Source organism: Protopterus annectens, chromosome 6.part1, assembly GCF_019279795.1.
Source record: "Protopterus annectens isolate FY-2018-M chromosome 6.part1, PAN1.0, whole genome shotgun sequence".
Classification (NCBI taxonomy): domain Eukaryota; kingdom Metazoa; phylum Chordata; order Ceratodontiformes; family Protopteridae; genus Protopterus; species Protopterus annectens.
Window position 1 is genome coordinate 345463875 of NC_056738.1, and position 13260 is coordinate 345477134.

At 37.4% G+C, this 13260-nt stretch overlaps 1 protein-coding gene across 1 annotated transcript in view; it reads left to right on the forward strand.

Moving 5' to 3' along the window:
• LOC122805547 (tyrosine-protein kinase Mer-like) overlaps window positions 1–13260 on the forward strand; it is a 643235-nt gene that overhangs the window by 197995 nt on the left and 431980 nt on the right. The window contains exon 3 of the mRNA XM_044075763.1: window positions 7909–8554. Coding sequence (XP_043931698.1) covers window positions 7909–8554 — 646 coding nt within the window. The remainder of the gene's footprint in view (window positions 1–7908; window positions 8555–13260) is intronic.

Sequence of the window (13260 nt, forward strand, 5' to 3'; positions counted from 1 at the left end):
TAGCATATACCATGAGCAGCTTTGCTACTTGGCCTCCACCACTCGCGTTGACTGCATCTTTTAATCACTCACACCCTATGTGTGGCTGCTCGTTGCACACAATTGCCTACCACAATATCGCTAACATTTCTAAATCCCAGGGAGATTTTGCTATTATTGGTACTTCATGACTGTACACAGCATAACTCACTGCATTTAGAATCATTTCTATGTTTCTGTAAAGCACCTCATTACATCTTGTAAAAGATGTGGTCCATCTGAAAGCAGAGTCTTAAAATTTCCCATTCATTTAATTGTCCAAGCTGTAACTCATATCATATTGTAGAGCACCAATTTGATGCAGAACCTACATTCATGTCAGGCTTTTGCTTTTTAACCCTTGTGGTATTTCCGCCTCTACGGTTGCTTAAGGGAAAAGTATTGGGCTAGACCAGTATGCTCCACGGGCGCTTCTTCCAGCATTAGGGTAGGTTGTAAACCAATTCCTACCTTGCTGCATCTCCCATTTTAAACGGAGAAACTAAGAGTATTTGTTTGCATTTTACATTGTACTCATTTAGAGCTCGCTTTGTAGAGCACGCAACTTTACTGTAACTGAGTACTACACTGTATTGATGTCTACTTGAGCTTTTATTTCTGCTTAAGAACGCTGCTAAGCGTGTTGATTGTAGTGCATGCTCATCCTAAGCTGTACACTGCTGCATTTATAACCTTGTTGTTACTGCGATTTTGAACTGCTGCATTTATAACCTTGCTGTTACTGAGATGTTGGACTGAACAAATGTTAAATTGGGCATAGTACTCTGCTTAGTGTACTGCTTAAAGCATGCGTGTTGTTAACTGAGCACGCTCAACCTAAGTTTGAACCCTGCTGCAGCTTTGTTGATAGCCATTACTCTTATGTTGAAAGCCATTACTTTTATCTGAGTACCACTATCTTTTGTTGTAAGTTGAATTAACAGATCTTACAGTTTGTAATTGGCTTGGGAGCACGCTCTCCCTGATAGACTGGCTGCTTTGTAGCGTTGATTTGTGCAGCTGCTTTTGCCTTGTAGCGTTTATTTGTACACGTTCTTTTCACTAATGTTAAAGCAGTTTGAAACGTGCAATTTAATGTTTATGTCTTCCTATGTCTCTTACCAAAACTAAGACTATTTTAAACTAACGACAATAACCTTCTTTCATTATCTCTACTTTAGACAGCCCCCCAAGCTAATAATACTCCGCGGGCTCCCCAACATACCGCCGCCGACCTGAGAAGACCACTCCAAGTCTTGAATGCACTACAAAGATTTAACCATCTGTGATTGACTGTAAAACAAAACACCTAATAGTTGCTCAAGGTAATGAACCGCCCAACCTAAAAGTGTTTTATACACTTACTTTCTACGAAACAGAACTTACTTTTTATTAAAATCATAAATAAAGTATATATAAACCATACGGTCACCTTAAGACCTAAGGAAATCCCTGTGGTGTAATCCCCGCTCCGCTTCGCTCGGGCTCGCTCCACCCTCCCTGCCCCCTATTCCCACCCGCCCCCACTACCTCTACATTTATTGGTCGTTTAGCCCTTCCCCCTTACCACCATCCAATTACAACTGTCCCTCACCCTGTACCACTCCTTCCACTTCTCCACCAGTCTTCACTACAAAGTCTACTCCTCCAGTCCGCCCACCCTTTCCCTCCCACTGTCACTCCCTCCTCCCTCCTCCTTGCTCTGTTACACACCAATTTGCAGCAAGGTAGTTCCCCAGCTAATACCACTTACAAACCCGCCCCCTGACCATGGATAAAAACGCTCTTAGTACCTTCCCCTCACAATATTACTACTTATCTTATCCTATCTGGTAACTAGGCGAAACCCTAGACCCAGCAGGCCTACTTCCCTAATGGTCAGACCTCCTGCACTCCCATGACACCTCCAATGTCATTCAACCCTCTCATCACCCTGCTATTAATGTGCTCCAACAGTATCCACCCTACTCTCTGGTACCGAAAATATCCTCAACAAGGGAACATCTTAAACTACTAATGAAACTCCAAAGAATACTTGATTATTTAAAAATCCATAACAAAAGATGGTGATATCCACTAACCCAGGCCCCACCATTAACATTGACCCAAACCCCTGAATGCTGCTAGTAGCCTAGCAGGCTCCCTCTTCACCTTAACCTAAGAAGTATTAATAACAAAGTACACAACTTGCATGCTCTGCTTGCAACCCACTCCCTGACATCATGTGTCTCTCAGAAACTTGGCTCAAACCCAGCACTAAGGATGAGGAAGTCATCCCACCTGGGTATAATATCCTCAGAGCAGACAGAACTACTAGAAAGGGTGGTGGAATAGCTGTCATGTTCAAGAACTCCTTGAATATCACTAGGAATCCACTCCAACCTCCAAAGTCCATAACCAGGAATTGCTTGCTCTAAAGCTATCCCTAAACAACCAAAAAGTATTAATCTCATAGTCATCTATTTCCTCCAGGCAACAATGCTGAATACTTAGAACAAACTCTTAGTTGGCTTTCCACCTTCTATCCCCAGGAAAGCGATTATTTTAGGAGATGTTAACATCGACTGGTCTCTCCACTCCTCCCAACTAAATCCACTCCCCATTAACTTACATGGATTTTCCCAACTTATTCTTTCCCCCACTAGAATTGGACATGCCCAACAAAAGGAGAGCATCATAGACTGGATCCTTACTAACAAGGATCCTTCAAACTATACCTCAGGGACCCTCCCCAACGACCTTAGCGACCACCTTATCACTTTTATTATTAAACACAAATGCTCAACTACAAACCCCCCCCTCACCAGACTAGTTAGGAACAACAAGAATTTTGTCCCAGATCAATTTCTTGAAGACCTCTATGCATGTAACTGGTCCATCCTAAAAACTCTACCCTTAGATCAGAGCGTGTCATACTTTAATGACACCTTCCTCAAAATACTTGACTCTCACGCTCCTAAGCGACTCATTAGAACTAAGGAACGTATCACACCTTGGCTATCTAAAGATACTAAAACTAAAATTAAACTCAGAGATCAGGCCTGGAACAAATGGAGAACCACAAAAACCCCTCTAGATCGCATCAAGTTTCTTCAGCTTAGAAACTCAACCAAAGCAGCCGTTATGTCTGACAAAAAACAATATTTCTGTCACCTACAAGACAAACATCAAAATAATCCCAAAAAATTCTGGGCAGGTTTCAATCACCTCCTCCATCCAGGCAAATCCACTACCCCCACCCGAAACACTCATGGATAAAGATCCAAGTGAAATAGCTAACTCTTTTAATTCCTTTTTTACTGAGACCATCCAGTCCCTCGCCAGTCAGCTTACTTCATCCCCCTCCAACCCCAACCAACTACCCCACTCAAACTGCCTTCAATTTACAACCCACCTCCACCTACTACATTCGTACCCTCCTGAAGAAACTTAAACCAACCACCCTAGCGGCTGACCTACTCCCAGCCAAATACTTACAAATAGCTTCTGATGCCATAGCCTACCCTGTATCAATCTTAATTAACCGGTCAATCGCCGAAGCCTCTATTCCCTCAATCTGGAAAATCTCATATATCATTCCTCTCCACAAAGGAGGGTCCTCCACTGTCACAACAAACTATAGACCCATAGCCATACTCTCCCCCCTATCTAAAATTTTGGAACGCTGCATTCACAAGCAACTCATTACCCACCTCATACAAAACAACCTCCTGTCCAACACCCAACACGGCTTCCCATCATAGCTCAACCACGGCTCTCCTCTCCTTTGTTGATTCAATTAACCTCAACCGAATAACAAATTAATCTCCTCCTTTCTAGACCTATCGAAAGCCGATATGGTCAACCACAATCAGCTGCTCCATACACTGGAAACCTTTAATCTTAGCAAAACTACCATAAATTGGTTTAACGCATACCTCTCCGGCAGAAAACAGGCGGTACAGTGGCAAAACAGGATTTCAGACCTACTCCCCACTAACATCGGTGTTCCCCAAGGATCTATTCTCGGTCCCCTTCTTTTCTCCCTCTTTATTAATGGTCTACACTCTATCCTCCCTAGAGCCACCTGCATTCAATACGGATGACTCCACCCTAATCTGCTCAGGCGACTCTCTCACCAAACTCCAAGTCACAACCCAAAACTGCTTTTCTATTGTGAAAAATGGTTCTCAGATCTAAAACTCCTACTTAATCCAACCAAAACCAAATTGCTTCTATTCTACCCCACCCCAGCGACTTCATACGAACGGATCCTCCCTATACCCCCACCTCAACCTTCGCTGTGTCCTCTAATAATGGTACCAAAATCTATCCTGTCACCCACACCAAACTACTTGGGTGACAATAGCCCACAACCTGCGATTTGACATCCATGTAAACCAGACCATTAAATCACTTAGCAAGAAACTTGGGTCCATGTATAAAATAAAGAAATTCTTAACCCCCACACCAAACTAACCATTGCCCCACCTCCTATCCACACTCCTCTATGCCTCCCCAATATTCTCCTTCCTTCACAAGAAAGAGCTTAATAAACTATCCACTACCTATAACCACATAGCCAGATTCATTACGGGTTGCCCTACCGCACCCATCACTGCCTAAATCTAAAAACACTGGGATGGCTAGAATTGCCCAACATCCTCAAACTCAACCAACTTACAGAGGCATTCAAAATTATAAAACATCCTGAAAAACTCCCTCACTGAACAATATACTTACCCCTACTCCAATCTAACATCCCTTAGGTCATCCAAAAGTATTCAAGTGTTAACCATTAAATCTACTAACTCGGTGGTGAAGCTCTGTATGCCAATTCCATTGGCAAACCCTGGAATGCCCTCCCAAGCAACCTTAGACTTATACCCACTCTCCACCAATTCAAAAGTCAACTCCGAGCTCTATTAAAATCACAATGGCTATGTCCATGCTCTAATCCAGACTAATAGCTCAGGCTCCCAGCTCAACCTGGCCTACCTAGGCCTCCACCCAGCCCTTAACTTTAAGGGTCCACTATGTAGCCCTAATTATCCATCTTTACTAACTGATATCACTAATTGAATTTTTTTATACTATTACCTACTGTTACATTTTGAATTTTAATGTTACCTGTCTCAATTACCTAAGTTATGTCACTATATTTGTTTATGTACCTCTGTTCTTTGGAACTTTTCTCCCCGGGTCTCCACTGAAAATGGACATGTATCCAGTTGGACCAACCCGGTCAACAAATGTAAAATAAAAATAAATAAATAAAAAAATAACTATTTTACATGGTGCCAGTATTAAATCATTCTAACTTTAAACTTAAGTTAACTGTGGGGTTTTGCATTTTCTTTATTTTACTAACCACTGGTATAGGCTGTGAGCTAAGTCTAACCAGAAGGCAGTGATAAAACAGAACTATAGTATGAATGCTAGACTAGTGCTCCATCATATATATTAATCTACTCACTTTACCTTTACATATTCAAATAAGATGCGTTCAACATATTAGGGTGCTAACATCGAACGTATTCATTATGCTCATTCCAGTATCTTATTTTTTTATCCTGTTTGTTTTTTTAAGAATCTCATCAATCTGCCACAGAAAAACATTTTTTTGAATTTATTTCTTTTGAGAACTGTTTTTTTAAGAATCTCATCCATCCACCACAGAGAAAAAAATCGAATTTGTTGCTATTTCTTTGAGAACTGTCTCCTTCAAAGAGATGGGAGCATTATACCTTATCATTTTTTATTTTATTAATTAAAATGTCATACATTTGAACATATTGATATGCTATGCATCACAATAGGTTTCTCATCCAAGAAAAAAGAGGTCATTGTTCCCCTTTACTCGTCACTCATTAGACCCATTATAGAGTACAGTGCCCCTTTTGGTATGTACCTCACAATATATCTACAACAACTAGAAAGGCTGCAGAAATACCTCACAAAGAGGATTATGGCCTCAACAGATGCCCTACACAGACTGTCTCAAAAAACTCCGGCTTTACTCCGTTGCATATCGCCTACTCAGAGGTGATTTCTGCCTAACATACAAACCTATGTTAAACCCAGAGATGTTGGACATGCTCCACTTAAAGAAATCCCAATCCCTCCGAGCTACATGCTCTAGGGACCTAAACCTTGTCAGTACAATAAACAGAACATGCTGGAGGGATAGATTCCTGTCCCAGACACTTCCCATACTCTGGAACAAACTACCTATCTATATCAAACAAAGCTCCTCATTAGCACTCTTCAAGAAAAATCTTGATGATTGGATGAGAGATAGGAAATTCACCCCAGGGATCACCTCTGTGGCTCTGCTCGACAGGGGCATGGGAAAATAATTTTCTTGGGTGGCAAAAGCTAGGGTACCTTTTTGGCTAGGCTTATATAGGCTTAGTACCTACCTATAAACCTATGAACCTATGTTGACATCTTACCATGCTGTATTTTGTGTTACTGTTAGTGGTGTTTAATAGATAGACTTTGAAATTTTGCAACAGAAAAAAAAAGAAAAGGGATAGCTTCTATTTGTTCACCTTTTCTTCAGGCATGTGAGCCATCATAGGTCACTGCATGTATGTGCGTGTGCTTGTATATATATATATATATATATATATATATATATATATATATATATATATATATAGATATACAGAGAGAGAGAAAGAGAGATATGTATATCTATAGCTCTATATATATATATATGTATATATATATATATATATATATATATATATATATATATGTATATATATATATATATATATATATATATATATTTATATATATATATATATATATATATATATATATATATATATATATATATATATATGTGTGTGTGTGTGTATAGAATATACCAGTGATATATCTGCAAAAACGATTTTTGTTGAGTTCTGCAATTTTATGTATTTATTTAAGGTGTTTTTCTAGAGCTTAGTTGTTTTAGTTATATTGTTTAAGGTCCAAGCTTAAGGGGACATTATATTCCATTATAGATCCCAGGGAAACATTATTTTAGTGAAAAAAGAGTGTCCTGGAATCTCTGCATGTGTGATATTAATTATAGTAATCTTTTCAGTAAATATTGAGATGAACTTTGCACCTGTCTTACTGTATACTATACTAAGTTTTAATCTTCCAGTATTTCCTTTTAGTGCATATGCACTGGGTTTTTTTTCAGAGATAACAAAATAAACCATGCAGTCTAAATCAGTGCTCTACACAAATAATTTATGCTGTTTTATTCTTTCTATTATATGTTTTGCAATTTATAGCAAGGAAATATCCATGAAAACCTCTTTATGTGTCAATTAAAATAATTTGCTTGCATTTGTTTCATAGGAAACCTATCATGCTCTATTGTAAATGTGTTTTTATGTAATATGTGGTGGTTGATGATGTTTAATAATCTGTAGCCAGCCATGTATCTTGTGTGTTTAAACATTCATTTTAACGTGTTGCTGAAAATGCATGAAATATAATAAGGAAGCCATGGGAACTTCTGTTTACAGACGAAGGAGCCCATAAGTTCAGCAAGAATGCAATGATATAACAGAATAGTGGCAGGAGACATTGGGTCACATAAATTGTTCTTATAATGTGATACGTTTACTGCAGTTGTTAATCCAATACTCATTCCGCATAATAAGTTAGTCAGTTATGATCATTTTTGTTGTTTAAAAAATCTCTCTTTTCCTAAAATTATCATTCCTCCTTTTTGTCCTACTTTCAGAAATGAGAATGTTAAATTACTATGTTAATTTTTTGACATCTAATATGTTAGACTGCAGTCTGAGTCCATTAGTAGCTCATATTATTCATGTATAATTTTCATGTAATATACCTAATGAATGTTATGAATTAAAAAATATAAAATAATGTTTTTTGCAGTGGACGGAGAATAATTTCGCCCTGGAATCTGACAGGAAACACCAGGTCTATCATACCTGCTCTGCAAGTAGCACTTCACATTCTATCTGGTTGCGAACTAAGAAGATTTCCAGAGGTGAAGCAAAGCACCTGTATATGGATATGCAGTTTGCTCAGGAAGCATGTCCTCTTAACTGCAACATTACGTTTAATGTTTATGTACAAGTGGAAAACTATACTGACCATTTCATTACATATAATCGTTCCTTAGTAAAACAAATTTCTACAGAAAGGTATTTTCTCCCAGAAGCAGTGGGGGAAGAGGGAATCAACTTTGAGAAGATCCGTGAGGGGATGAATTCCATAATGGATGTAAGTCTCGGGTTTCCCTCAGAATCATTTTATCTGGAGTTTGAATATTTTGGATCCTGTGTATTCATCAGTTCAGTCAGAGTGTTTTATAAAAAATGCCATGCTATAATTCATAATTTGGCAGAGTTTCCCATTTCCCCTGGGGGATATGATTCAGTAAAAGGCCAGTGTGTACAAAATGCATCTGCAGAAACAGATGTGGTTCAACAGTGCCAGGAAAATGGTACATGGACATTATCATCCGGAGGCTGTGCCTGTCAACCAGGGTTTAAAAAAAAGGGAAATGCTTGTGAAGGTAAGGCTGAAGGTATATTTTTATTCATACATTGTATTTGTTGTTATCAGACTATCTACTTTTAGCAGATCTTCTGTGTAGCAATCATGTTCCATTATTCCAATCTCCCCCTCCCAAAGCATTTTTTTCTTTTGTCCAAACATCCTTCTAGTTCCAGTGTATGTTGTCAAAACAGTGATTTGTGCTAGTCACAGCAGTTAAAGACTGACAAAGTTTGATTATTCATAAAGAACACTAGTCTTATTTTGGTTATTATGGAATGTTTTTTCATTTGTCTGTTTTTCTTTGGCAATTACGAAATCCCAGGTTTAAAGGACAATGGTAGAATCATAATTATGGATATTTTGTTCGAAGAATACTTTTGGAACAATAATCATTCAGATTAACATCCTCAAAAGTATAGTTGCTTTAAATTAAACAGTACTTGGGGACAAAGAACCTGCTTTTCTACCAGTGGGAGGATCATCCCTCCACTGACCTTGTGTGTTTTTAAACCTTTTGCTAATTATTTTAACTAGTTATGAGACTTATGAATCACACAGAAAGAGTTAAGTTTCTCATTACTTATTCACGTCAGACAGAAAAGATAGTTTTTGGTAAACCGGCCCATTGAGGAGTTTGTTATTCTTAGGAATATTGTTTGATGGATTATGTCACAATCACACATAAAGAAGTATGTTTCTCATGTGTGAAAACCTTAGACAGAAAAGAGTGTTTTCATTAAATGAGCACTTTGATCAATTTGTTAACACTTTTCCATTCTTAGGATTATTGATTTTGACAAATTATAATATCTGCTACCTTAAAAAATAGAAAACCAAAATGGCTGCTGCTAGATATGTCATTAAGTATTATCAACACAATAAAACACCTTAAATATGCAAATTCACCAGTTTAAAATGAATGTAAGATATATAAAGCCTCTTGACTTGTCAACATACTTACAGATTAAGCACTGCACATAAAGAAATGTGCCTAGAATATTGAATTAGTTGTTAAAACTGATGTAAGCTAACATGTGCACCAAAAGCTTGTTGTTGTTTGTCTTTCGGCTTTTCCCGGTTAGGGGTCATCACAGCGGAACTCCGATCCACTAATGATTGACAGTGGATTTTTATGGTGCCGAGTTGCCAGCCCGATGCCCACCCTTCAAAGAAGGCATAGCTTTTTTGAAAAAAAAATAGCATTTGGTTCAAGCCAACAGATCATACTCACCTCACTTTCAGATGCGAAAATGTATTTGTGCTTCTCTGAATACTGTCATATTCTTCTCAAGCATCCATTGCATGTGGGGTAATGAAGCTTACCATATTTGAATTGTGCTCATTTCTAACCAAGAACAGTCTAGAAGTCTTGTTTTCCATCTGTGCTTTATGCAAAGTAGCTTTACTATAGACTGTGCTCACATGTTTAAAGATCAAGTTCTGAGTTTTGAGAAGTATTTTAATTAACTATACCTGCAATGCTGGCCACATCTTTATGGATGTGGTTGTTCTTCTGTGGGGATTTATTTTTCAGGTTTTCATCTTAAAGTAAGTTTTTAAGACTCCTGCTGAAAATAGAAGTCTATTGCAAACACCTGACAAAGTCCTGACTTAATCATTATGTCTAAACAAGATGTACTGATGTAATTATAGATACAGTTAATAATAGGGATAACTGAATAATTGGAAAGAAATTATAAAACAATTAGTAAAATGCCAAGCTATTAAATAAAATATTGGCAAAACCCTAATTGTCTACTTTTAGTAGCCAATTTATTTAAACAAAAACAATTATTTTAAAAGAGTCTTCTTAAGCTGTCATGGAAACAATTGTTAATTTCTGTGAGCCCTCAGATTTAAGTCATTACACATGCTTTGAATGTCCCTGTTAATAAAATGTGATGGCAGGCAATGTCAGGCATTCAGAATAGACTTACATGTTCAGCTAGATTTTACAAAGTTATTTTCAAATGAAAATGTAAGGAAAAAAAAAAAATTTTTCCCAACAGAAGAACAGTTGCATCAATGTAGATGCAACCAGGGCTTTAAGTTCAGTTAATTTAAAACCTTCAAAACAATCTGAACTTGATCTTCAACAGTAAGCTTGATGGCAGCAGTCTCATATTGTTCAGAGAATGAGTTAACATTCTGGCCTTCCCATCATACCTCTCAACTGTACAGATTTTCGCAGAATGTCCAAATTTTTGGCTCGTATTTTTGGCCTGTTCCTCTTTTTTCTTGGCAAATCAATGGGATGATCTCAGGATTGTAGTCACTAAATAATGACATACATTTGAGTTTAAGACTTCAAATCCTTCAAAAAATGTATATTAAAACAAATCCTGTTATTCTAGCAACTTTCTAAGTTTATAAGAGCAATATTTAAAATATGTCCCTATTTGTACCCCCCATTTTGTCAAGCTTTGTCCAGATTTTTTGCATTAAGAGGTTGAGAGGTATGCTTCCCATACTGGTTCCACAGAGCATATTTAATGCTATATCTAAGGTAATTGTTTAGAGTATGAGTGGTGAAATAGGTGTCTATAAGTTTAGTTCTGTGTATTATTAGTCGGGCTGTTACCTAGTTTGAAAATGGTAGTATCCTTTAAACCTATCTACTATTAGAAGCATTAAAATACATTTCTATATGCACTGAGGCATTGTTTGTCTCCCGCCAGTATTGGGTAATGCCAGTATTGGGTAATATGGCTGAACTTCTTAGTCATCTCCTTGGCTATATGCATAGGAAGAACCTATGCAATTATATAACTAATAAAATCTTATATGTCATAACTTGCTTCACTCCAAAAAACTAAACTATCAATAAAACAAAATACTAGCTGATATCAACCAATTTAAAATGTATTCTCAAATGTACAAATAAATTGTTCTTCAAGGTAAGTTGTAAAAAGGTAGGCATAGCCTGGATCACTCTGATCCCCACTGCCATGTCCCTTTCCTGACAGGATAAATTCTTACTGAACAGAAAGATGGTTTCACTCAGCACTAACTCTATTAAGTCAAGAAACATGATTACACAGCCAACATTATAACAAAAGTGCTTACTTAACATCAATCCCAAATGTAACCCTCAAACAAAAGGAATAAATGTATAAAACTGACATACATCTAATGTTAATAGAATATCACTGTCTTTGATCTGTATCTATCTTATTAACTGTACAAACACTTATGAGTTAGGAATGAAAATTGGTGCTTGTTTAAGTAGTAGCTGAAAATTTGCTTCAAAAATATTGATAAAATGTTAGATAACCACCTATAACCAGATGTAACCGACTGTCTAAGTTAATTGATCATGTCTTTATGTATTTTACTTATTTATTTGCTTTCTTTTGCTAGGAAAATCATACTGGATATATAACCCCTGTTCAGCAGAGTCCCAGGGAGAAAAGCTCCAGTGCAATAGTACAATACAAACCAATGGAATATACCATAGTTCATCATACTAAGACAAGATAAAAACACACAACGCAGTAATACTATAACAACCAACATCAAATAGCAACATTCATCACTGCAATACAAAATGAAGAAGGACACAAAATACAGAAAAAATAAGATACTTGTATGCATACAGGTACTAAACAGTATGTCTAATAGCATTGATAAGCATGGAAGAACAGTATACATAACCCTGAATGACACAAGGTTAATTGATAAATGAAAGACACGTATAGTTGTTACTATGAAAACAGGCTTACATGCTAAGGTATGCAGCATTTGTCATGTAAGCCTAGGTAGTGGGTACATCTAGGGATTTGATAAGAAGGAAAAGGATAGAGATATAATAGTAGACCAGAGTAGAAGTTCAGTATTAGTATTATGTTGGTTGGATTTAACTGGGGAAAAGTGGGATATGTGTTGGGTTTTAAGTGAGCAATTAATGGGATATAGAGGAGTATTCTTAGGATAGCAAAGGAGTAAGAAATTGGTTATGGAGTTAAGGAAAGGCTGCCTATATGGGGCTTTGAAGTAATGAAGCAGGTATTGAGATGAGAATGATTTTCAGGACTTCCTCCAAGAGTTCTATCCTTTCTTGGTGAGGAAGTTAAGTGTGGACATTCAAGTGATTATTCTTTGTGAATGACAGTGAGAGTTCACCTGGGAGTTGGGAGGGCAGGGCAACTCCAGTTATTACGGAAATGTGCATTTATGCTAGATTTTTATATCTGTAGGGTTTTGGCTTGTTTCATAATTGTGGGTAGTGAGTTCCAAAGTGTAGCTCTGAGTGCCAAGAACAGTGAGAGCCATGTGAGTTATTTACTTTTAGTGGGACGACAGCTGGCCTGTGGATTGTAAGTTTCTTGCAGGGATATATCATTGAAGTAGGTTAGCTATAAATGGGAGTTTCACTGGTTGAAAAAAAGTATTTTGTAAGCCATTTTTAACTGATTGTATTTTATGTGGTTTGGGAGTTCTTAGCTTAGTTTTCCTATGTAGCAGCAGAGATGGATTCTACCGGATAAATTGGTGACAAATTTGGCAACCCTATATGTAGCGTTTTTATAGTTTAGAAACTAGATATGTGATAGGCGGATGAAGATGGAGGATGCATATAGTAAAACTGAGTATGTGGAGGTGTAGAAGTGTGGATATATGAGGTAAGGATTAGCTCTGTATCTTCTTCTTCTTCTTTCGACTTTTCCCGCTTAGGGGTCACCACAGCGGATCACCTGTCCGCTCATGATTGGCAGGGGAGTT